The following is a 27,649-nucleotide window of genomic DNA, read 5'->3' as shown; positions in this document are numbered from 1 at the left end:
AATGTCTGTCTTGATTATATTGCATTTGGGAAACCCTTTAGACATTGAGGAGGATATAGGAAGTTGGACACATATCTGCACAAGTTGAAAGATTACCTTGAGACAGAATTGTATGTATTTAAAGCCATAGGCCCAGATATAAGGTTTGGGGAGATTTATACATAGAGGAGAGATGAGTTCCCAGGATCAAGTCCTAAGTCTTCCCAACATTGGGAAACTTAGCAGAGGTCATGGAGCTAGCAAAGAATGATTAATGAGAAGGAGCAACCTGAGAGACAGGAGGAAAGATTATAAGAGATTATGAATTTAAGAAAATATATTCAAGAAAGAATTAGAAGGTTAATTCTCTGAAATGCTGTGAGATGTCAAACTTGAAAAGAATAAAAAAGTGACATTAGATTTGGCCAACTGGAGGTGACTGATGGCCTGGGGAATAGCAGTTTCTAAAGAGTGGTGGAAAAGAGACAACCAACTGAAGGTTGCTGAGAAGAGAATAAGAGATCATTATATTACCTTACCTCCCAGGGCCACGAGGTACATTAAATAAAACCATGGATGCAGAACACAGGGCCAAGCACGTAATACAGACATCAAAATCAGCTATTTTTATCCCCATATCACTATCAGTATTCTGATTCCTGATGTGATGCAGCTTGCAGAGCTGAAGTTGCATGTGGTTACCATCAGCAGCATGTTGTTACTTTCACAGCTCCAAGCCAGCCTCCGCGGATCATCAGTTCCATAAGGTCTGGTTCACGCTACATAATCACCTGGGATCATGTGGTTGCACTGTCGAATGAATCTACAGTGACGGGATATAAGGTATACAAAAGACTACTAGATTATTTCCTACACAAGCTTCATTCTTATAAAGAGTGATTGGTATTTGTTTTTTTTTATTGTTGTTTTGTCAAAACCCATCCAGCTCTTATTCTAGTTGTGTAGTGGAATCAGATGACATAGTGCTATGATAAATTTTGAAATGAAAAAAGATCTTCAGTGAATTCCAGGAAAATACAATGTCAAGTGAACAAAATAGAATAACTACTTTAATGAATAGAATTATTAGAATAATTAGTGTTTAAGGAAGAGAGGAAGAATCGATATTTGCTTGGCAGTGATTAAGATAATGTTGCCAAGCATATAGTGAATTCTTTGATGTATTGAGGCACCCTCTGTAACTGAACAAAAATGGAAAAAAAAGATTATTTCTATAAATTATTTATATCACTATCACATTTTTTAATGGATACCAAATTTTAGGAATAGTGTGAAAAATTCTAATTGTGAGGCAATTTTTTAGACTATTTCAATATATTGAAAGAGCCCTCATTTTATACCTTTATCATTAAAAAATACATTTTTAATCTCTACTTTAGATAGTTTCAAAAAATGAAATTCAGATGCTTAGCCTAAAATAAATAAAATCTATGTGATTTAAAAATAATATGGATTTTTTAGCTAGTTTACACATAGCTTCTTAATATTTTTTAAAATTATTATAAGCATATTTATTCAAATTTAGTATTAGGGAATTGGTTCACTATTACCCATTTATTAAATAGTTATATTCTGAAACTTTTAAAGGTACTCTATAGACCTGATGGCCAGCATGATGGCAAGCTGTATTCAACTCATAAACACTCCATAGAAGTCCCAATCCCCAGGGATGGAGAATATGTTGTAGAGGTTCGTGCACACAGTGATGGAGGAGATGGAGTGGTGTCTCAAGTCAAAATTTCAGGTAAGCACATTTTAATTAAGTACTCATAAGTTTCTAGGCCCATATGGGTTCCCAAGTACAAATGTGGGACTGATATTCCCACTAATATCAGTATTATTTGTAAGTAGATTTGAAATGCTAAAGATGCCCTGAAATTTAATATTTGTCCCCTTATGTGTCACAAAAGTACATTGGCAACATATCAGATACTTACTGATTATTATCTGAACATCAAAACACAATGGTATTTATTAAAATAATAAATAATAATATCCAAACTTATACAAATAATATTATCCAAAGATAATAATATCCAAACTTCTCTAATATCAAAAGAAAATTCATTGGACTACTATTAATATTTTCCTAACACTCTTTCCTTACCTTACATATATTAGCATAACAATAAGAAAGATAGTAGATGACAATTCTTCCTTTACCAATATATCTATTTGTCTCAGTATAGCTATTCCTTTTCTGAAAACTCTATTTTCACAGCATTGGTTAATTTGAAATAGATATGTAAGGCATTGATTTTTTCCTCTATTTGGATTTGTAAAATTCTACTAATTTTTAAAATTTTGTTGCTTTTCTCTCACTCTGTACACATGGTTTAGTTTATACTGGATTAAAATCAATGTTATTTTGAAAATTTTATGAGACAATGAAATTCTAGAAGATGCTAAATCAAAGATGGAGTAATTGATTTAGAAGAAAATTTGATGATATATAATTAAATAGATAAATATGCTATACATTAACCTAATAAAAAGTCCTTTAAAACAATGCTAGCATTTTTTGTCCAAACATAACTATACAAAGAAACTGTTGAATTAACATGAAATGTCAGATGTTAGGTAAATAGTACAATTCGAGACTTTAAAAAGATGTTTGGATTTATTTGCAAATTATTTAAATTATTTGCAATGAGAAAAGCATAAAAATACGAATGGAAATTTTATGTTTTCATATGAATTTAAATTATTTACATTAAAAACAATTTAGTTTAGACATTGTTATTATGCCTTTTTAAAAATTTAGAAATTTCAAAAAATGAAAGGAAAATAAAATAAATACTCATATTCCAAACACTCTAACTGCTTAACTAATGTTCAGTGGAATTTGCTTTAAGTTACCCTATAGACATTTGTAATTTCATGTGTGGGGTTTTATTGAATATATCCTGTCGTATCCAGATTTTATCAATTATGTTTCATGAACATGGAAAAATTCATGAGTTTTATTTAAAATCTCTGTAGCTCAAACGGTAAAGAACCTGCCTTCAATGCAGTAGACCCAGGTTCGATTCCTGGGTCTGGAAGGTCTTCATGGCAATCCAGTTGAGTATTCTTGCCTGGAGAGTCCCATGGACAGAAGAGCCTTGTGGGCTCAAAGAGTCGGACACGACTAAGCAACTAACACTGCGACTACTATTCTCTCAAACAAATGTGCAAAATTATCTACCCATTTCAGTTTTTTCTATCATAAATAATACTATTTTCACTGCATTTTTATAAATCTTTCTGCAGGTTAAATTTAAATAATCTTCCTGAAGGTTAAATTCAAACAATGAGTTAAAGAGTTTTACTTCTATATTTCAAATTTTCTTTGAAAATATGTATCAACTGTGTTCCTATTATTATTGTGTATGAGTGCATTTTCTACTGCACCACTCCAACATTAGTCTCTATCTTTTAAGTCATCACTATTTTGATAGGAGAACACGGCATCTTTGTATTTTTGAAACTTTTTCCAAATTTTGAACTTGGATAGCACACAGATTCAATAGCTTTACACTTAGAAGGGCTGTTTCACAAAGGGAAATTATTTTGAAAGTGATAAAATGCAAAAAATCCTGAGTAAGTTACTTTTGAAAACTGACCTTCCCTCTCTAGAAGCCAGACAGTGGCATGCTGTTGTTCTCTTCATTTTTACCCTTGATGTGTTCCTAATGTGAAGCAAAAGGTAATTTCTGGGATTTAAACTACAGAAGTTTGTAGCAGTGACAGTAGCATCAGTAGAGTTGTAAGAAGTGATGTTCTGGTAAATGTTGAACAATTGACCCTCTGAAGGAGGGAGGAAGCCCTGGTGTATAGTGTTTGCCAATTTTTATGATGTAAATATTTTCATCATGTCTGATTTCAAGCTTGCTACATGATGTCCCTAAACATGGAGTTGGAAGGAGGTGCTCAGGAGCACAAGTTTCCCTAGTGGCTCAATGGTAAAGAATCTCCCTACAATAAAGGAGATGCGGGTTCAGCCTCTGGGTGGAAAAGATCCCCTGGGAAAGGAAATGGCAACCCCCTCCAGTCTTCTTGCCTGGGAAATCCCATGGACAGAGGAGCGTGGTGGGCTACAGTCAATGGGGTCACAAAGAGTTGGACACTTGGCGACTAAACAACAAGCTCAGGAGGACACTGTGATAGGATTGTCACCATCCAGACACAATAGGCATAACCTCAGGAGCGCTGATGAAGATGAACTGCAGTAGAGTGATGAAAGTGAAAGTGTAATCCACACAGCTGGCAGATTCCTTACCAACTGAGCCACCAGGGAAGCCCGAGAACAGTGGAGTCCATAGCCTATCCCTTCTCCAGGGGATCTTCCCCACCCAAGAATCGAACCGAGGTCTCCTACATTGCAGGCAGATTCTTTACCATCTGAGCTACCAGGGAAGCCTAGGGAAGGGATTCCCTCCTACCTCAGTTGGTATAGAATCTGCCTGCAGTGCCCGAGACCCGGGTTCAATTCCTGGTTTGGGAAGATCCCCTGGTGAAAGAAGCAGCAACCCACTCCAGTATTCTTGCCTGAGCAATCCACCCGACAGAAGTGCCTGATAGGCTACAGCCCATGCGGTCGCAAGAGTCGAACATGACTTAGCGATTAAAACCAACCAAAGCGATGAAGCTGAGTATTTACTATCTTTGTTCTAATTTTTTTCAATTAACTAATAAGTTTACATAGTTTCAATGTTAAGAACTAGCATTTTAAACAACCGACTCACAAATTTCCTTAAAATGTAACAGTCACCTTTTGGCAGGTAGTATGGACCAGCTGCAGCACACCAAGTTTATAGTCTGATTTCAGGGTGTAAATGGCCCATGTACAGAAGACACAGAGTATGATTTTTTAGAAACTTGAAATATACTCAGAAGGGTTTCCTTTTATTGCTAAATAAAAGAAAATGTTTTTATTAATGCAGAATTTCTGTTATTTATCTCTTACTTTGGTCAGAACTGTACCGAAAAACCCTCAAAAACCTGTAGACCTAATATTAAGAAATATCAGGTATTTTATGAACACACCATTCTAGAATTTTATCATGTATTAATTTCAAGGTATTTGTAATGGGAAAAGCATTTGAATACATATGAAAATGTTAGACTTTTCGTTAAGTTTTAAAAACTCCCAGTACTTTCCTTTGTTTCAGTTTTTGTGCCTAAAATATGTCGCTATGAATATAATATATTGCTACATTTTCATGTCTATATGCATCATGCTTTTCATTCATTTTCTCATTCAAAAAATATACATTAAATGCCTAAAATACTTCAGGCATAATTTACATACTTAAAATGCTCTACCATTTATATATTTCCACATACTTTGGAGTCTACATCACAATCATCCCCCTCTGGCTATACTATAATTCTAAAATTTCTCTTGGCTTCCAATTTTGGCTTCCTATATGTAGTCCATTCTCTGTATAACAGCCAGACTGATCCTTCCAAACGTAAGTCAAATCATATAGCCTTCCTCTTAGAAAAACATCCCATAGAATAAAATCAAAATTCCTCACCACTCGCCTGTATAATCTGATCCACCCAAACACTCTTCCCTCAATTGATTTCGCCTGTGCTCCTTTAACCTTTTTTGCTTCTTGAACATACCAGCATTATTCAACCTTTAAACATTACTCAGCCTTTAAGCCTCCGTACTGTTCTTGCCGCTGTTTGGAATTCTGTGGATTTTGGCACTGCTGGTTATTTCTGTCATTTTTGTTTCTGCTCAGATGTCACCTTCTCAAGGAAGGATTATTATATGTCCATCAATGTAACATAGTCCCCTCCTCTAGTGCTTTTCATATCACATCATTTTTTCAATTTATTCATATTTATAGCTATTAGAATTATTTATTAATTTATACCTTTTATTGTCTATAACCTTACTTGTATCTAAGCTCTATGGGAGCAAGTTCTTGCCTGCCTTGCTCAATCCTTGAATCCTTAGAACTCAAGGGACATATCTGGCATATAACAGGGTATTAACAAATAATTGTTTAATTAGTTCATGGTTTCTGTATAGAGGAAGATTTAGTTATAAGAATAATTGGGGCAACTTAAACTGTAACTCAGACGTCTAGAATGTTGGGCGCATGATTTATGCCTTGCGAATCTACAAATTTGCTTCTAACAACGATTAAAACTTTGTATTAGAGATATTCTAGAAAATTTATTAGACACGGTAATCTGTAACTCCACTTATCTCTGACCTGAACACTGTCATCTGCTCTCTTAATAAATTATTCCATCAGATTGCTTATAGTTCACATAGAGGCAAACGTAACTCTGCAAATATTTCATCACAAGCATAATATGTCTGATACACTCTATATTATCTTTTAAGAATCCTTTGTTTTTATAGATCATTGTGAATGAAATTAAGAATCAAGTGAAATTTAACTATAAATTTTAATACAAAGTAATTTATCTTAATGGCAACCCACTCCAGTATTCTTGCCTGGAAAATCCCATGGATGGAGGATCCTGGTAGGCTACAGTCCATGGGGTCACAAAGAGTTGGGCATGACTGAGTGACTTCACTTCAGTTTACTTCTTCATGAAATATACACTTATAACATTTCAGAATATAAATTAACAATACATATCCACAGAGAAGCAGTATTTCATTACTGATGTGTCAATGTGCATATTTTGAGCTTTTGTTTTTATTTTAGTTTTAAACACACTAAAGCCATCTTAGTCAAATCAAGACTTTCAAGGACATTTTAGAGTTTGGACTACTTGAAATCAAAAAAAGTAGTTATTTTGAACGCTTTACAGTGGTAGTAATATGACCAGATATTTGCACTTGAAAAATTACTTTGTTGTTTGTGGAAAATATATACAGTAGGAGAGTAAGATATAAGGAGATGAATTACAAGGTTATTATCATAGAATGATTAATATGATGATGGTCTGGATTGGAAAGAAGGCAGTGGTAAAGTCTAGGGTAGACATCTTTTCTGCTTGATTTAAAGTTACTATGTATTTATTTTGTTGACTCTATGTATTCTAATAAATCTGCAATTTATCCTGATGTTACCATAGATGATGTGATCTAAACATTTAACCTATTTTTGTAACTCCAAGCTATTAAGTTAAACTACATAACCAAAGCCACTGACTTCAACACTGATGAAAAACACATTTTGTTTTTTCAGTTTGTTCTCTTCACAGTAGAGAAGTTAAAGGGCTAGGAAACCGTTCTCTAGTGAAACCTTTAGTCAGATGTCTGACTATGTTACTCACATGCTCCCTTCTCCACTGTCTATGTTTAATTCCTACTTTATGAAATTTAAATTTGTCATTAACATCAGCAATTTTGCAAATACCTTGGTAAGCATTTTCAAAACCAAAAATAGTCTGAGTGTCTAATTTTATACAATAGCCTGTATATATATCTAAGGCTTGCTTTAACCTGTCTTATTTAATGACAGGATGCCATTTACTTAAGTGATATCCATATCTGTACCCTTGTAAATGTCCTGTATCATTTGGAAAATACATTTCAATAAATAAGTTAGCTACTAGCCTAAAATTTTAAAATGGTGTATTATATCACAGTAAAGTTATAGTTGAATGCCAATTTTACAGGTTCATCATCATAAATTTAAAGTTTTATATTTGTGACTATGAGATAATCAAATATTGTCATTCAAGAAATGCTATCACTCAAACCATTTTGAAATAATCAAATATTTTTTTTTCCTTTGCTACATTCTGTGTGGGATGCAAGAGGGTGAATTCAACCTGTATATTTCTAGGCTGACAAATATCTTACATTTAAAATTACCTCTAAAATATAAATTCCTTTTATTATCATTCTATCATGACTACCCACTTAAAATGTTTTCTTATTCTACTGCAGTGCTTGACACTCCTAGTTTTGTAACAAGACTAAAATAAATGAGAAGTTATCTGAGCAAACTAATACTTTTTCACATCTTTATATTTGATTTAGAGACTGACTCAGTGCCCTGATCATTGTCAATGTATGAATGATCCATGTTTGTTTCAGCAGTTGATGGACAGGGTTAGGGACTCCCAGTAAAGAAGTTCTCAGAGGTTTACTTACCCTTCAGAAGCTTTGGGCAGTAATTCTAGGAGCAGATTTTGTCACTTTGTCAGACCATGGATAGCATCTCTCCATCTAAACTAATCTGGGTTCTCCTGAATCTTCTCCAAGGTTTTTATTTATTTATTTTTTAGTTACTAGTATGTTCACACAAATCCCAAGATATTTTGTTCATTAATTTAGTTGAGGACATAATTTGATTAGAAAGTTCCTCACTGGAATACATTATAAAAATAGAAGAGAAAATAAGAAATCATCCTCCAATATTTCAGTCCAGTGCAGTCACTCAGTCATGTCCAGCTGTTTATGATCCCATGGACTGCAGAACGCCAGGCTTCCCTGTCCATCACCAACACCCAGAGCTTACTCAAACTCATGCCCATTGAGTCGGTAATGCCACCCAACTATCTCATCCTCTGTCATCCCCTTCTCCACCTGCCTTCAATCTTTCCCAGCATCTGGGTCTTTTCCAATGAGTCAGTTCTTCGCATCAGGTGGCCAGAGTACTGGAGTTTCAGCTTCAGCATCAGTCCTTCCAAAGAATATTCAGGACGAATCTCCTTTAGGATGGACTGGTTGGATCTCCTAGCAGTTCAACGGACTCTCAAGAGTCTTCTCCAACACCACAGTTCAAAAGCATCAATTCTCTGATACTCAGCTTACTTTATGGTCCAGCTCTCACATCCATACATGACTACTGAAAAACAATAGCTTTGACTAGATGGACCTTTGTTGGCAAAGTAATGTCTTTGCTTTTTAATATGTTGTCTACGTTGGTCACAGCTTTTCTTCCAAGGAGCAAGCATCTGTTAATTTCATGGCTGCAGTTACCATCTGCAGTGATTTTGGAGACCCCAAAAATAAAGTCTGTCACTGTTTCCATTGTTTCTCCATCTACTTGCCATGAACTGATGGCACCAGATGCCATTTTAGTTTTCGGAATATTGAGTTTTAAGCTAACTTTTTAACTCTTCTCTTTTACTTTCATCAAGAGGCTCTTTAGTTTCTCTTCACTTTCTGCCCTAAGGGTGGTGTCATCTGCATATTTGAGTTTATTGATGTTTCTCCAAACAATCTTGATTCCAACTTGTACTTTATCCAGTCCAGTATTTCTCATGATGGATTCTGCATGTAAGTTAAATAAGCAGGGTAACAGTATACAGCCTTGGTGTACTCCTTTCCCAATCTGGAACCAGTCTGTTGTTCCGTGTCCAGTTCTAACTGTTGCTTCTTGACCTGCATACAGATTTCTCAGGCGGCAGGTTTGGTATTCCCATCTCTTTAAGAATTTTTCACAGTTTGTTGTGATCCACATAGTCAAAGGCTTTGGCATAGTTAATAAAGCAGAAGTAGATGTATTTTTGGAACTCTCTGGCTTTTTCAATGATCCAACGTGTGTAGACAATTTGATCTCTGGTTCCTCTGGCTTATCTAAATCCAGCTTGAACCTCTGGAAGTTCATGGTTCACGTACTGTTGAAGCCTGGCTTGGAGAATTTTGAGCATTTCTTTGCTAACATGTGAAATGAGTGTAATTGTGCGGTACTTTGAGCATTCTTGGCATTGCCTTTCTTTGGGATTGGTATGAAAACTCACCTTTTCCAGTCCTGTGGCCACTGCTGAGTTTTCCAAATTTGCTGGCATATTGAGTGCAGCACTTTCACAGCATCATCTTTCAGGATTTGAAATAGCTCAACTGGAATTCTATCACCTCCATTAGCTTTGTTCATAGTGATGCTTCCTAAGGCCCACTTGACTTTGCATTCCAGGATGTCTGGCTCTAGGTGAGTGATCATACCATCGTGGTTATCTGGGTCATGAAGATCATTTTTGTATAGTTCTTCTGTGTATTCTTGCCACCTCTTCTTAATATCTTCTGCTTCTGTTAGGTCCATACCATTTCTGTCCTTTATTGTGCCCATCTTTGCATTAAATATTCCCTTGGTATCTCTAATTTTCTTGAAGATATCCCTAGTTTCACATTCTATTGTTGCATTGATCACTGAAGAAGGCTTTCTTATCTCTCCTTGATATTCTTTGGAACTCTGCATTCAAATGAGTGTATCTTTCCTTCTGTCCTTTGCCTTTTGCTTCTCTTCTTTTCACAGCTATTTGTAAGGCCTCCTCAGGCAACCATTTTGCATCCAGTGAAAATAATTTTTCCCTCTGATAAAATTTACTCTCAAAACATTCCATATTTGTGTAACATATTTCTTCTGCAGAGCACTGATTCATTCAATGGACATCTACTGAACACCTGCAGTATGTCAGGCTATCGATAGGTTACTGGTTATAATTGGCAAGCCCTTCTGAAGCTTGCATGCAGCAACATGGATAGACTTGTAGATTATCATACTAAGTAAAGTAATTCAGACAAAGAAAGACAAATGTCTTATGATATTACTTATATGTGGATTCTAAAATATGATACAAGTGAACTTATTTACAAAACATAAAAAGACCTGCAAACATAGAAAACAAACTTATGGTTACCAAAGGGGAAAGGGAATGAGGAAGGAATAAATTAGAAGTTTGAGATTAACAGATACACATTACTTATATGTAACACAGATAAACAAGGACATACTGTATAGCACTGGGAACTATATATTCAATATCTTATAATAAACTGTAAGGGAAAAGAATATAAAGCATGTATGTTTGTACATATATACACACATAACTGAATCACTTTATTGTATACCAGAAACTAATACAACATTGTAAATCAATTTATAAAAATAAGGACACTAGTAGATATCAGGAAAATAAAGCACTAAGCCAAATAATAATGTTTATCTAGATATATACTTATTAAGGCCTGTAAGAAAAAAATAACAAGCTAATATAGAGAATAAAAGAAGTAAAACTGATTTAAATAAGATGTGCAGGTTAAGTCTCCTTTAAATATGAGATGTTTAGGCTGAAGCCTAAAAAGGAACTAGACAGACCACACAAATGAGGCTAAGAGTCACAGGGACAAAGAAGGAGCATGACATGTTCAAGAAGCTGAAAAACCAGTGTGACTGTTACATAGAGGAAGGGGATGAACTGGAGATATTAGCAGGGGCAAAGCCATAAATGGCCATGATTCCATCTCAGACTCATACTCTTCTCCTCTCATTCTAATTCTCTCCCTCTTCCTATCCTTAAAGGTTTTTGTCAGAAGTTTGTACTTTATTCTATGTTCAGTGGGAAAATATTGATGAGCCTTTACAAGATGAGTGATGCAATCTGATTTAAGATCATCTTTGCTATAGGGCTGAAAACAGTTAAAGTGGAACAAAAGAGGAATTGGTGGGGCTGGTGAGAAAATAGCAAGTTCGAAATCCAATCATTACAAGCAGATTCTCCTTCAGAAAGAATTGCTATATAAGATAGTTTAATTTTTTTATTGCTCTGAGATGTAAAGCAAATTGCAAGACATTTTCTAGGGTAAATGACTAAAGAAGACATTATATACAATTCAGAGGATGAAATGTACATTTTAGAATGTTTTTAATAAAAATTTTCAGGTGGAATATTAAAGTTAGAGATACTAATAAAAATATAAAGAATTCATAAGCTTGCTGGAAGAAAATGTCCATCTCATCTTGTTCAGCCCCTTCCCAAGGTTCGAAATTCCCTGCAGGACATTGATGGTTTATGCTCTATCAGCATCAGCTGAAACACTGTTAGTGATGAGGAGGAAATTCACTCATTTTAGAAGCAGTCTTGTAATTATCAAAAGTTTTAATCAACAGGTTATAAATGTCGATCAGTTCTATAATGATTGAATTAGTTTCCAAAAAAATTAAACTCACAGGATCAAACTATATATTGCTACAAAATTGTTTCTTTTCTCTTCTGAAAGTGAAAGATGGTACAGATTTAGGGGAAAAAATAAAAAACATCTCTGGATATTTTAATCAAGTATTTAATTAGAGTCTTAGAAAACAAAACCTTTTATCAAAACTGTGATCATTAATATCTCTGGCTTTAAGAAAAGTAACTAAAAGGAACCCAGTTGGTGGTCCTGTTCAGTTCAGTTTAATCACTCAATCATGCCCAACTCTTTGCTACCGCATGGACTACAGCACACCAGGCTTCCCTGTCCAACACCAACATCCAGAGCTTGCTCAAACTCATGTCCATCGAGCTGGTGATGCCATCCAACCATCTCATCCTCTGCCGTCCCCTTCTTCTCATGACTTCAATCTTTCCCAGCATGGGGATCTTTTCCAATGAGTCAGTTTTTTTTGCATCAGGTCACCAGAGTATCAGAGTTTCAACTTCAGCATCAGTCCTTCCAATGACTATTCAGGACTGATCTCCTTTAGGATTGACTGGTTGGATCTCCTTGCAGTCCAAGGGACTTTCAAGAGTCTTCTCCAATACCACAGTCCTTCTTTATGGTGCAACTCTCACATCCATACGTGAAAACTGGAAAAACCATAGCTTTGATTAGATGGACCTTTGTTGGCAAAGTAATTGCTTTTTAATATGCTGTTTAGTTTCTTCACAACTTTTCTTCCAAGGAGCAAGAGTCTTTTAATTTCATGGCTGCAGTTACCATCGGTAGTGATTTTGGAGCCCAAGAAAATAAAGTCTGTCACTGTTTTCATTGTTTCCCTTCTATTTGCCATGAACTGAAGGGACTGGATGCCATGATCTTAGTTTTCTGAATATTGAGTTTTAAGCCAAATTTTTCACTCTTCTCTTTCACACTCATCAAGAGGCTATTTAGTTCTTCTTCACTTTCTGCCATAAGAGTGGTGTCATCTGCATATTTGAGGTTATTGATATTTCTCCTGGCAGTCTTGATTCCAGCTTGTATTTCATCCAGTCTGGCATTTCACATGAGGTACTATGCATATAAGTTAAATAAGCAGGGTAACAAAATACAGCCTTGACGTTCTTCTTTCCCAGTTTGAAACAAGTCCATTGTTCCATATCTGATTCTAACTGTTCCTTCTTGACCTGCGTACAGGCTTCTTAGGAGGCAGGTAAAGTGGTCTGGTATTCCCGTCTCTTTAAGAATTTCCCACAATTTGTTGTGATCCTCACAGTCAAAGGCTTAAGTGTAGTCAGTAAAGCAGAAATAGATGTTTTTCTGGAACTCTCTTGCTTTTTTGATGACCCAACAGATGTTGGCATTTTGATCTTTGGTTCCTCTGCCTTTTCTAAATCCATCTTGAACATCTGGAAATTCTTGATTCATGTACTATTGAAGCTTAGCTAGGAGAATTTTGAGCAGTACTTTGCTAGCATGTGAGATGAGTGTAATTGTGTAGTAGTTTGAGCATTCTTTGACACTGCCTTTCTTTAGGATTGGAATGAAAACTGACCTTTATGAATCCTATGGCCACTGCTGAGTTTTCCAAATTTGCTGGCATATTGAGTGCAGCACTTTCACAGCATCATCTTTTTTGATTTGACATAGCTCAGTCGGAATTCCATCACCTCCACTAGCTTTGTTCATAGTAATACTTCCTAAAGGCCACTTGACATCACACCTCTGAATGTCTGGCTCTAGTTGAGTGACCACACCATCATGGTTATCCCAGTCCTTATGTTAAATGTGTTTTTTTGGAAATGTTAAATTAAATTTAAAAAAGAAAATAAATATGTTTTAATTTTAAAATGCTTTCATGGTATAGAAATTCATATTATTGAATCCATTAAAATTACAGGATAAGAAAACCTGCACATATTGAAGTTATATCTGAAAATATCTAAAAGGGAAATTTACCCGAGATATGGAAAATAATAATTAATATCACTTGATCACTAAGATTCAGAAATAACAATATGGCTACCATATTTAGTCATTCCCATATTTTGTTTTTCAGTTTTATGATAATATCATAATGGAAATAATTGTATACAGACCCTTTTTTATTTTTTTAATTTCCTAGAAAAGATTCCCAGAAGCGGAAATACAGGATTAAAGGGGAGGATCTTTCAAAGACTTGGTAGCCCCTGCTTGACAATTGTCAAATTGCTACTCAAATAGTAATGCCCACATTTCATTAAAGTTTCATTTCTTCATTAAAGAAGTTTTTTATATAAATTTATTTATTTTAATTTTCTGACTAGCATTTTGCTATTCAAAAATTTTATAAATTAAGCAAAGTTATTATTTTGTAATTTTTATCATTTGCTACCTAGATGATTAATATGTTTAATAGGTACTTATTGTATCAGTTCTTCTTAATTCTATTAGGGTTCATTTACTATTAATAACTTACTTTAAATTTTTATAACCAGTTTATCAAGATTTTAAACATTTTCATGCCATATTTGTAGCAAATATTTTTCAAGTTCAGTCACTCAGTCTTGTCCGACTCTTTGCGACCCCGTGGACCGACACCAACATCCAGAGCTTGCTCAAACTCATGTCCATCAAGCTGGTGATGCCATCCAACCATCTCATCCTCTGCCGTCCCCTTCTTCTCATGACTTCAATCTTTCCCAGCATCCGGGTCTTTTCCAGTGAGTCAGTTTTTCACATCAGGTGACCAAAGTATTGGAGTTTCAGCTTCAACATCAGTCCTTCCAGTGAATATTCAGGACTGATTTCCTTTAGGATGGACTGGTTGGATCTCCTTGCAGTCTAAGGGACTCTCAAGAGTCTTCTCCAACACCACATTTCAAAAGCATCAATTATTTGGTGCTCAGCTTTCTTTATAGTTCAACTCTCATATCCATACATGACTACTGGAAAAACCTTTGACTAGACAGACCTTTGTATTTAAATATTATTGACACTAGATTGGTTTTTAGTTTTAAACAAAATAATTAATTTCTACTATAAAAATTCTCAAATATTTAGTGCACATGAACAAGAAGTAACAGAATAATATATGTAGGTCTGTGTATGTGAAATTCAGAAAGAATATAATAAAGCAATTTTTTAAAAGGTATATATGTAAAACTTCCCCCAAAAGAGATTGATTAGCACAAAATTCAGCACAGTGCTCCAAAGGGCAATCAAGAAGAGGTTTATAGAATGGTGACAATGCTATTTATTTGCCGGCTGATAGGTATACAGACATTTTTTTGCTTTTTCTATATAGCATTAAAAAATATTAATTTACATAATTTATTTCAAAGTTGTAAAAGTTAAAAGAATTTTGGCACAGCTGAAGATTATTGAATTTGGTATTTTATAGGTCTGTATTAGTTAATTGACTTCCTGGTGGCTCAGACGGTAAAGCCTCTGTCTACAATGCAGGAGACCCGAGTTTGAGCCCTGGGTTGGGAAGATTCCCTGGAGAAGGAAATGGCAATCCACTCCAGTACTATTGCCTGGAAAATCCCATGGACAGAGGAGCCTGACAGGCTGCAGTCTATGGGGTCGCAAAGAGTCAGACACGACTGAGCGACTTTACTTCACTTCCTTAGTTAATTAGGGGCTGCCATAACAAAGTACCACAGACTGAGTGACTTAAACAACAGAAATGCATTTTCTTTCAACTCTGGATACTAGAAGTCTGAGGTGAAAGTGTTGACAGGTCTGACTTCTTTGGAGTCCTCTCTCTTTGGCTTGTAGACGGCCATCTTCTTCCCTGTCTTCATGGGTCTTTCTTCTGTATATATCTGTGTCCTAAATTCCCTTTCTTATAATAATACCAATTATATTAGACAAGACCCCACCCTCATAACATAACCCTGTTTTGACTTAATTACCTCTTTAAGAACTCCATCTCCAAATATAGTCATATTCTTAGGTACTAGGGATTAAGGTTTCAGCATATGAATTTTTAGTGGTAAAATCCAGTCCACAAAAAAAAAATCACTGGACTTTCAAGAGGAAAGCTTCCATGAGAAAGCATGGGTGAAAGTGTTATTTCTCTAAGCAATCTACACAGAACTTATATCCTAAAGAAAGGTGGCAAAACCAGAAGCAGTTGGGTAAGATAGAAGAGGGTTAAGGCCTATGTTTTCTTATTTATTTATTTATTTATTTCAATCCCAAACTCCCAGTCTACAACCTCCATTCTCCCCTGGTAACTACAAGTCTGTTTCTGTTTTGTAAATAATTTTATTGATAGTATTTTTCTTAAGATTCTGCATGTAAATGATATCATCTGATATCTGTTTTTCTCTGTCTGACTTGCTTCCCTTAGCGCAGTAATCTCTAGGTCTATTCATGTTGCTGCAAATAGGCCTTATTCCATTCTTATTAATGTCTGAGTAATATTCTGCTGTGTGTGTGTACCACATATTCTTTAGCCATCCATCTGCTGATGGACATTTAGATTGCTTCTGTGTCTTGGCTATTGTAGACAGTGCTGCAGTGAACACGGTGGTACATGTGTCCTTTTGATCCATGTTTTTCAATAGGCATGGCAGGAAAAGCCTGCTCTGATAGGGTAACAGTGGAAAAAATAATCAAATGAAGTGAGGAAATGATGCATGCAATTAATGGGCTTAAATAGGATAACAGTGAAAAAAATTATAAAAAGAAGTGAGGAAATGGCCCATGCAATTAATGGTCCAGGCAGGAAAAGTATTTCTGCAGTAACAATAAAAAGCCTCAAGCAAGAAGGTACACTTGATAGCTCAAGGGCAAGCAAGATCACATGCCTGGGGCTGAGCAAGCTATGGGGCCAGAGGACACAGCAAGTCTGAAGAGTTAGATAGGACCTGAATCATAACGAGATTTATGGATCTTGGTTGAGGACTTTGGAATTTACTCTAAATGTGAGAAGAAACCATTGAAGCATTTTAAGATGTGGACCGACATGATTAGATTCTTATTTTACAAGTTGTATTTTTTCAATTCTTTGGAAAGAGGTAGAAATTTTGTGAATTGTGGAGGAAATCTCTGTCACTATCAGGAAAGAAGGAGGGCAGGAAATAGCAGCCTAAAGGTGAGAGTCAAAGCAAGAGATGATGTCAGCTTTGACTCTGTGTGTGTGTGTGTGTGTGTGTTAGTCCCTCTGTCATGTCCAACTTTTTGTGACCCCATGGACTCTGGCCTGCCAGGCTCCTCTGTCCAAGGAATTTCCCAGGCAAGAATACTGGAGTGGATTGCCATTTCCTTCTCCAGAGGATCTTCCCAACCCAAGGATTGAAACTGGGTCGTCTGCATTGCAGATGGTGTCCTTACCATCTGAGCCATACTACTTGACTAAAGTGGTCACAGTGAAAGAAGTGAGAAATGGCTATACTCAGGATTTATTTGGAAGAAGACCCAACAATATTTTCTGATGAGAGAGAAGGTGAAAGAATTGGCATGACTCTTAAGAATTTAGGTTAACCAATAGAATCACCTACTGAAATGGCCAACAGAATATCTACTTCAACACAACCAATTGCTGAAAATAGATAATTGGAGAAAATAATTAGGAGTTCAAATTTTGATATGCTACTTTATGCTATGTCTATTAGACATCTAGGTATATAGATTTTAAAGCAATCATCTAGCCGAACAGAAACTAGCTGAGGTCAGATAACAAATTTGTCAGAAAACCAATCAGCACAACTGTGTAAGTATTTATAGCCCATACCAGCCTGATACAGAAATAGAGATAGCAGAGAGTTGGTGTTGCCCAAAACTGGTGCACTGCATGGTAATAGGAGATCAAGGGAAACAAGGATGTATTACTTCTAGTTAAAGAAGAATTTAAATAGCTGGACAGAGTGTTCATATCTATTAGGATATTTTCAGCTGTCAGAAGCAAACTCTCAACTCAAAATTGCTTGAGAGATAGGTAGGCTTTCCACCTTTGTGACATCAGTGTCTCAAACATATAATCAAGGACCAGTCACCCCACTCTCCCAGATTTGTCTTTTTGGGAGGTCTCAGGATTAGGTTCATTCTAAAGCTCATCTAAGGCTTCTGTGCTTGCATGATGGCTGCCACAGTGCTAGCAAGTATTTCATACAGACCTTATGACCTCCAATAAAGAAGAGTTCTGTCTCTTTTGAAACTCAATAAAAATGAAAGCTCTTTCCCAAAAGAACCTCAGAAAACCTTTCCTTATTATCTAGAACTGGGTCACATATCTACCTTTAAACTAAAAAAATGGCATTTGCATGATTGCTCACTGTGATAAAATTTACCACAAATCTGGGGATAAAAAATATCTTCCTTGAGGGGAGAACATCTGAACAAAACATGGAAATGTGTTGACAAGGAAGCAAAGAGAACATTTCAACTTTAACTTTTAACTTTTCAAAGTTAACTAACAAGGTAAATATACATGGAAATAGGGAAAGGAAGAAGAGGAAAGTAGGTCAAAGAGCAACTTCATAAAAATGCAGAAGAGGAAGGAAAGTTACAGGAAGGGTAGAAATTTAGCTTCAAAAGCAGAAAATTTAGGCAAGATTAATTTTTTAATTGAAATAAAAAGGAGACTTCACCAACAAGGATCCTGAGACTTAAACAAGGATTTAGGATGTCAAACAAGTAGCCGGAGAGTATATCAATAAACTGAGAGAACCCTAATCCAAAGTCAGTAAACACAAGTTTACTCTCGAAATTATATATGCGGCACTACCACTCTTAAGGAAACTGACCTAAATTAAATCCCTTATGATTATACAGTAGAAGTGAGAAATAGATTTAAGGGACTAGATCTGATAGACAGAGACCCTGACGAACTATGGACAGAGGTTCGTGACATTGTACAGGAGACAGGGATCAAGACCATCCCCATTAAAAAGAAATGCAAAAAAGCAAAATGGCTGTCTGGGGAGGCCTTAGAAATAGCTGTGAAAAGAAGAGAAGTGAAAAGCAAAGGAGAAAAGGAAAGGTACATCCATTTGAATGCAGAATTCCAAAGAATAGCAAGGAGAGATAAGAAAGCCTTCCTCAGTGATCAATGCAAAGAAATAGAAGAAAACAACAGAATGGGAAAGACTAGAGATCTCTTCAAGAAAATTAGAGATACCAAGGGAACATTTCATGCAAAGATGGGCTCAATAAAGGACAGAAATGGTATGGACCTAATAGAAGCAGAAGATATTAAGAAGAGGTGGCAAGAATACACAGAACTGTACAAAAAAGATCTTCACGACCCAGATAATCACTCACCTAGAGCCAGATATCCTGGAATGTGAAGTCAAGAAGGCCTTAGAAAGCAACACTATGAACAAAGCTAATGGAGGTGATGGAATTCCAGTTGAGCTATTTCAAATCCTGAAAGATGATGCTGTGAAAGTGCTGCACTCAATATGCCAGCAAATTTGGAAAACTCAGCAGTGGCCACAGGACTGGAAAAGGTCAGTTTTCATTCCAGTCCCAAAGAAAGGCAATGCCAAAGAATGCTCAAACTACTGCACAATTGCACTCATCTCACATGCTAGTAAAGTAATGCTCAAAATTCTCCAAGCCAGGCTTCAGCAATATGTGAACTGTGAACTTCCTGATGTTCAAGCTGGTTTTAGAAAAGGCAGAGGAACCAGAGATCAAATTGCCAGCATCCGCTGGATCATCGAAAAAGCAAGAGAGTTCCAGAAAAACATCTATTTCTGCTTTATTGATGATGCCAAAGCCTTTGACTGTGTGGATCACAATAAACTGTGGAAAATTCTGAAAGAGATGGAAATACCAGACCACCTGACCTGCCTCTTGAGAAACAGGTCAGGAAGCAACAGTTAGAACTGGACATGGAACAACAGACTGGTTCCAAATAGGAAAAAGAATACGTCAAGGCTGTATATTGTCACTCTGCTTATTTAACTTATATGCAGAGTACATCATGAGAAATGCTGGACTGGAAGAAGCACAAGCTGGAATCAAGATTTCTGGGAGAAACATCAATAACCTCAGATATGCAGATGACACCCACCACCATTATGGCAGAAAGTGAAAAAGAACTAAAGAGCCTCTTGAAGAAAGTGAAAGAGGAGAGTAAAAACAGGTGAAAAAGTTGGCTTAAAGCTCAACATTCAGAAAACTAAGATCATGACATCTGGTCCCATCACTTCATGGAAAATAGATGGGGAAACAGTGGCTGACTTTATATTGTGGGGCTCCAAAATCACTGCAGATGGTGACTGCAGCCATCAAATTAAAAGACACTTACTCCTTGGAAGGAAAGTTATGACCAACCTAGACAGTATATTAAAAAGCAGAGACATTACTTTGCCAACAAAGGTTCATCTAGTCAAGGCTATGGTTTTTCCAATAATCATGTATGGATGTGAGAGTTGGACTAGAAAGTAAACTGAGCGCCAAAGAATTGATGCTTTTGAACTGCGGTGTTGGAGAAGACTCTTGAGAGTCCCTTGGACTGCAAGGAGATCCAACCAGTCCACTCTGAAGGAGATCAGTCCTGGGTGTTCATTGGAAGGACTGATGTTGAAGCTGAAACTCCAATACTCTGGCCACCTAATGTGAAAAGCTGACTCATTGGAAAAGACCCTGATGCTGGGAAAGATTGAAGGCAGGAAGAGAAGGGGATGACAGAGGATGAGATGGTTGGATGGCATCACCGACTCAATGAACATGATTTTGAGTGGACTCCAGGAGTTGGTGATGGACAGGGAGTCCTGGTGTGCTGAGTTTCATGGGGTCTCAAAGAGTCAGACACGACTGAGCAACTGAAATGAACTGAACCGAACCGAAGTAGGTAAATGGGCTTCCCTGCTGGCTTAGATGGTAAAGAATCCACCTGAAATGCAGGAGACCCAGGTTTGATCCCTGGGTATGGAAGATCCCCTGGAGAAAGCAATAGCTGCTCACTACAGTAATCTTGCCTGGAGAATTCCATGGAAAGCGGAGCCTGGTAAGCTGCACTCTCTGGAATCACAAACAGTCAGACCTGACTGAGCGACTAATCCACGCTTTCAAGTAGGTAAATAGGCATGTTTAAAGGAACAGCTTAAGTCATTACTGTCACAGAAGAGTTATAAATGTCTACTTTGCTTTGCATCTTGGATTAGATACTCCACAATACTCCAATCTGTGAGACAAACCCTTCTCCTCAAGAGTTGCATTTAGTGAAGTTTTCTAAATTTAGAAAATTATATTAGGAGAGTGGAATCTGGAAAGAATATTGTTGATATAACTAAAATTGGAATCTAGTGTGCAAAGAGATTTCCTTATATAGTAAGTGTTTTCCAAAATAGAGTTGCAAATTAAGGAATTAAACATTTTTAAAGAATATAAGTGCATTGAAGAAGTTGCAAAAAATGAACCAATGGTCCATTCAGAATGGGCTTTTTTTAAAAATTTTTGAGTATCAGCAAAACTACAGTCTTAGTAATTACTAATCTTTTTATTTTACCTTGTTTGCATAATACCAAGCTTTGTGGAATATAATAAAGTTTCAACAGATATTATGATGGGTCATAATATTATACATCAACAAAGTAATCACAAAATGGATTACCTTGTACAATGGGTTTTCTTAAATATATAATTTTAATTATTAGTAAACTCAATTTTGCATTTTATGAATGTTGATATATTAGTGACATAAAATGTTACATTAAGGTATATATTCTGTACACGCAGACGGGTTGGATATCCTATGATCCTAAGGAGGGAATATTAGGATAAATGTCCTCCTCTCAAATCACTGGATATTACTTCATATTCTCTCTTGACTTAAAAGCAACAAATAATTTAATTAAAATAATTATATTATCTTAAACTGATATATACATCAACCATTAAAATACCATTTTGGAATTAATTTTCCTACAAAAAATTATAAGCTTTTTGAAATTTGTAACTTTCTTACAAAGATATAGAGACAATTGTCTGTGGTGAGAAAGAAAGTTGGGTTTTGAATTTTCTCTCCTGAGGTTTGACACTCACTGTAATATAAACTTGAAAACCATTTAGAAAATAAAATGTCATTGTTGAAAATAAAACCCTGAAGATTTCTCACAAATAGAACTAGAAAACTTTAATGCTTTTTAAAACTTTAAGGGATATAGCACTTAAACTAGAATGTGATATGTCAACATATTAAAATGATACTTTTGATACTACATTAGGGGCCAGCTTTACTAATTGATGAAACAATGTTGAGGTCTCAAAGTACTTCTCCTAGTTGAGTAAGGCTAGAATCCAGATTCCTTGCTAGATTATTCACAGTATGAAAGTAATGTAATGAAGCAAACAATGTTCCAGAGGCAGTTTCTTCAGATACCTTCTGAAAGATGAGCCAGAGAAAGAGAAAATAAATCATATAGAACATATTCCAAGAGTATCAATTTTTCCATCCTGTAGTCTTTCTTCTATAGCCTGCCACTCCAAAACAGACACTGAATAATTGACTTTCATCTTTAAAACCAATCACCGGCCTTGGTCACATGGCCATGAGAAGCTGGTGGAGGGAAGACTGTCACTGGTTACAGAGGACTCGAGAAGGATCAAGGATACTGTAGGTTACAGAGGCGTAGTTCAACAAGATGCTTAGCGCATAGGTATTGCCTCAAAGTCCAAATATATTAATAGCTGGAAGTTCTGGAATCTTTGGATATCAATGTCTGTGGAGATGATCCTTCTGATATCCTAGCTTCTTAATTTCTCTTTCCTGATGATCTTGCCCTCTGCCTGGCTCAGCCACCCAGCCATGATTACATCTAGACAGGGCTTCACAAACTTGCATATGAATTAGAAGTTGAGTAGTTGCTGAAACTTGACTGAGAAAAAATTACATTGTAATTTTTACTAATTTTTAACTAAAATTTATTATTTCTCAAATATGAATTTAAATAACAATTCTGTCACCAGTAATAATCCCAGATGTTCTCATTTAATATTTCAGCTGTTACAATATCACTTCTTCAAAAAATATAATATTTATTAGACCATATCCTAGTTTTTTATGTAATGTTATAAGCACACTGAAAGTGAAAGTGAAAGTTGCCAAGTTGTGTCTGACTCTGCAACCCCATGGACCATACAGTCCATATAAGCAAACTACTTATATATTAATAAGCATATACTTGTTTTTCTGATATTTTAAAAATCATTTTAATATAATGTATTTCCTTTTTACTCTATATATTTTATTTTATGTATATAAAAGCATTATTTTCAGTGTTCTCAGAGATTCACAGAATGCCAAGATCTCTATGACACATAAAGTGATTAAAAATCTGCAAATCCTGACATTACTGATACAAAAGATTAAAATTTTAAGCCTTTATTCTCTGACCACTATTATCTTTCCAATTTATTCCTTCAAATCTCCTTCCAACTCCAGCAGTTCTCCCACTCCCACCCCAGACCTACTGCTGTTTTTTTTTCTTGTTTTTTTCCTCTCTCATTCTCCTTCATGTCCTAAGTTATGTCCTTATAGAGCTCAGATTCCATAGTTCATAATTAAAACCACTGCCTTATCTGTACCTTGTCTCATTCTTTCTTTAAGCTTCTCACATGGTCAAATCCAAATTTTTATTGAACAAAACTTTCTGCATATTTTATGCCTGTATACAAGCAGAGGTCCATGTGTTGCCACCAGAATCTCCTCTTCAATCACCATCACTAACAATCACCACCTCCCCAGTATTACTACCTGGAGACCCTCAGGTCTAAAGAATAAACACCACTTTGTGTGCCCCATTTTAAGGCTTCATTACTCTCCAAACTTAATTCTTAAACCTTCCTACTCTGCCTCTGGAATTGCTGGCAGTCATTGGTAGTGTCCTATAATGTCTGTCTCTTCACTGACTGTTTCCTTCACCTTCTTTATTTATCAGAAACCCCACCTCTTGCTCCCAGTGATGTTTCACCTCCTATAGTCTATTCATATGCCTTGAACACTGGACCCCGTGCAGGATAGGTGCTCTTCCTTTCTGTTGTTGCTTCCACTGTACTCTCCTTCTTTCTTGCCCCAAGTTCCCTGCTTAGAACCTCATGTCATCTTCCTCTCTGACTCATTTTATCTTCCTGAGGTTTGCTATGAGCTCCTTGAAGATCTTGATGCCCAGATCAGTCACTGTCTCCAACACTACTTCTCTCCTACATTCTGATGATTTCCATACACATGTCAATGATCCTTACATTACCTTGTCCTCTCAATTCTTTGAAACACGTCCTCCAATTTACGTTGTCCTTCCCATGGTTCCTCTTTTACTCTATTGTTTTTGCTTCCTTAATTTCAAATATTCTCATCTCTCTCCTCCACCCGTCTTTCTTCTCACTTTTTCTAGTACTCAGATTTCTGAAAATTTTTGACCCACCAGAAACCACAAACCCTTTATCTTACCACTTTGCCTACATCTCCTACTTTTCTCACTCTCTACATATCCAACTGAAATCCCACAGTCATAAGTTATCATGACTCCTTAGCATAGACATTGACACCCTTCTACTTCTCTCACTTCATCATACTCATGTGGATAAATTGTGGATTAAATCTAACTGTCCACTTATTCCAAACCTACACTTTCACAGCTAACAGTGGCTAGAGAAAAATACCCCAAGTTAAGATTGATTCTACCTTGAATTTATGCTATGTCTAGTGGGCCCACAGTGCTGCCATCCCAACACTCTATCAAATAGCTCTTGTCAAGATCACCAGTGACCTTCATGTTTCCAATGCAGGAGTGACTTCTTCTCTCCCACTCCATTTCTTAGCAATGTGAATACTGTTGATCACTTTCTCCTTGGTTTTCTGGGCACCAGTCTAGATTTTCCTCCTCCTTCATAGGATGCTCTTCTCAGTCTTTTGCTGGTTCCTGATTATTCTTCCAGCCTCTAAATTTTAAAATGGGCAAGAGCTCAGTACTTCAATAGCTCTGTCCTTAATCCATAAGCAATCTTATTGTGTCAAGGCTATAAATGCGAAAAACTCTCAAATATATATCTCTGATTTATCCAATTGTCTAACTGTTATCTCCTCTTGGATACCTAAGTTAAACTTTTTTTTCTTTGCTTTTCTTACACTTTTGCCTGTCTCAACAATGCATCTCTTGGAAATCACCTTTGACTTCCTTTTTCCTCTTATATGTTAGTTTTATTTCATCAAGAAATCCTATTGGTTTGACCACTAAATTTTTCCAGAAATCTCTACCTTTGCTGCCATCATCATGGTGCAGGCTTCATGCTTTCTCTCCAAGATTATAGATTAGTCATCTAACTGTTTTCTCTGCTTTGTGCTTAGCTACAAACCTACAATTCATTCTCAGCAGAATGACCGCAGGGATCATTTAAAACTATATCAGGTCTCATCTGTGCAAAAACTTCCAATGACTTTCCACCTTTTCAGAAATAGATCATATTCATATTTATTATTTGTCAACCATGGTTATTACCATCAACACTTTAATTCATAAAACAAATTATTTCTGTGAGATTTTAAATAGGTTTTCTAATATTTTATGAATTTGAAAATTTGATTCCTCTAATTAAGATGCCTATCATATTCCTATATATTTGTATATATTTTTTATTATTTATATAGCATGATCATTTAACATAGGCATATTCTATGCTTTACATGTAGAATGGGAACAATAGTGTCTACCTTTTATGTGAGTAATAAATAATGAGCAAATTATTACCTTCTATTATTGTGAATAGTAAATGATAAATATGTTCTTATTCACTATTATTGTGAGTAATGAATGAATAAATTAAAACTAGTCTTCATGTACCTTACATCTTTGCCACCCAATTCCAAACAGAAGAATAATTGGGAGAGATAATAGTCTATATCAGTGTTTCTCAACCTTTTTCACTGTTGTCTCTCTAATAAGCCTTTTCACACAGTTTTTTTTTCCCTTAGCAGCTGTTGCTGCTCATGAAATTTTAATACTATAGAAACACTGCATATCTATTTATGTACTGTACTCTTCCTTTTATTGTTTGAAATTTTTCTCAGGTGAGGCTGAACCTGGAGAAGTGAACACAATAGGCCAGGCCAATAAATGAATACTTAAAATATCTCATACTTCATATTAAATCAGTATTTTTAAAATTTCTATATATAGTTTAACAGAGAAGATGAGATCTAATTAGAGGAAAGAAATGAAAGAAGTCCACTTCTGTTTAAATTTCTAGAAAATTTTATCTCCTTAGGACACCCTCTGCTTCACACACATACATACACAAAAAATTGATACAGTTAAATAAATCCATTCTGCTCTGTATGCAGCTTAGATATTACTTATTGGGGCACTTTTAATAGAAACTTGTTCTCCACACAAACACACTCTAAATAAGTTATCAATATATTCCTTCAACACAGTACTCTCCTTTTGAAAATCTAGGGGTGATAGGAAGGGGAGAAGAAAATCAACACTTCTGGTAAATATGCCTTCTTAGTTTGTTGCATTTCCAGTACTGAATAGCATCCTTTACCCCAGGTACTGCCCAGCTAGCCTATCCCTTAACTAGCATCACTTTTCTGGTATAAGGACTAGAAATAGGACACTTTTCTTGAGCATGGTACTTGTTTGTATCTTTAAGATAATGGGAACTTAATGACTGAGCTACTTCTCTATTTGCATTCCCTGGCCAGAACCCTGGCTTGCTCCTTGGAAAAAAAGCTTTGACCAATTTAGACAGCCTATTAAAAAGCACAGACGTTACTTTGCCAACAAAGATCTGTCTAGTCAAAGCTATGGTTTTTTTCAGTAATCATGTATAGATGTGAGATTTGGACTATAAAGAAAGCTGAGCACCAAAGAATTGATGCTTTTGAACTATGGTTTTGAAGAAGACTCTTGAGAGTCCCTTGGACTGCAAAGAGATCCAACCAGTCCATCCTAAAGGAGATCAGTCCTGAATATTCATTGGAAGGACTGATGTTGAAGCTGAAACTCCAATACTTTAGCCACCTGATGTGAAGAACTGACTGATTTGAAAAAACCCTGATGCTGGGAAAGATTGAATGCAGGAGGAGAAAGGGACAACAGAAGATAAGATAGATGAATGGCATCACTGACTTGATGGACATGAATTTAACTAAGCTCTGGGAGTTGGTGATGGACAGGGAAGCCTGGCGTGCTGCAGTCCATGGGGTCGCAAAAAGTCGGCGGTGACTGAGCAACTGAACCAAACTGAAAGTCTTCCCTGGTGGCTCAGCAGTATAGAATCCACCTGTAATGCAGGAGATGCTGGTTTGATCCCTGGATCAGGAAGATTCCCTGGAAAAGGGCATCTCAACCCATTTTAGTGTTCTTGCCTTGAGAATTCCATAGACTGAGGAGCCTGGCTGGACTTAGGGTCACAAAGAGTCGGGCATTACTGAAGTGACTGAGCATGCATGTACACTTAAGGTCATAAACAATGTATTCTAAAATGTGAGAAATTATGAAATCTAAAGAAAAAATGCTAATAATGAGGAAAAATGGACACCATTTAAAATTGCTTGTATTATTAATATAATAATTTTTGTGGTCAATGGAGACCTGGCACATGGGATTCTTAAATTTCAAAGAGACTGTAAACCAAGGAGCAATTCCAAACATAAACAAGCTTAAAAGTAAAAAAGATTGGAAGCATAAAAAAATACCATCACATTAAAATATATAGACATAATTCTTATATAGTCATAATTTTAATATTCTTATGAATAATATATAGTCAGATTCTTATATTCTTCTAAGTACCTCAAGTAATTTAGTACCATTATGCATTCTGAGGTTTTTGAGAAATCTTTAGTTTCTA

General features: G+C 35.9%; 1 protein-coding gene across 2 annotated transcripts in view; it reads left to right on the top strand.

Moving 5' to 3' along the window:
• Positions 1–27,649, top strand: part of CNTN1 (contactin 1) — a 406,368-nt gene that overhangs the window by 357,159 nt on the left and 21,560 nt on the right. For both annotated transcript variants that reach the window (XM_005680162.3, XM_005680161.3), the window contains exons 22-23: positions 710–822; positions 1,588–1,744. In XM_005680162.3, the coding sequence (XP_005680219.1) occupies positions 710–822; positions 1,588–1,744 (270 nt within the window). The remainder of the gene's footprint in view (positions 1–709; positions 823–1,587; positions 1,745–27,649) is intronic.

This window comes from Capra hircus, chromosome 5, assembly GCF_001704415.2.
Source record: "Capra hircus breed San Clemente chromosome 5, ASM170441v1, whole genome shotgun sequence".
In the NCBI taxonomy this organism is placed as follows: Eukaryota; Metazoa; Chordata; class Mammalia; order Artiodactyla; family Bovidae; genus Capra; species Capra hircus.
Note: the sequence above shows the minus strand (reverse complement) of the source record. Positions and strands in the feature narration are given on the sequence as shown.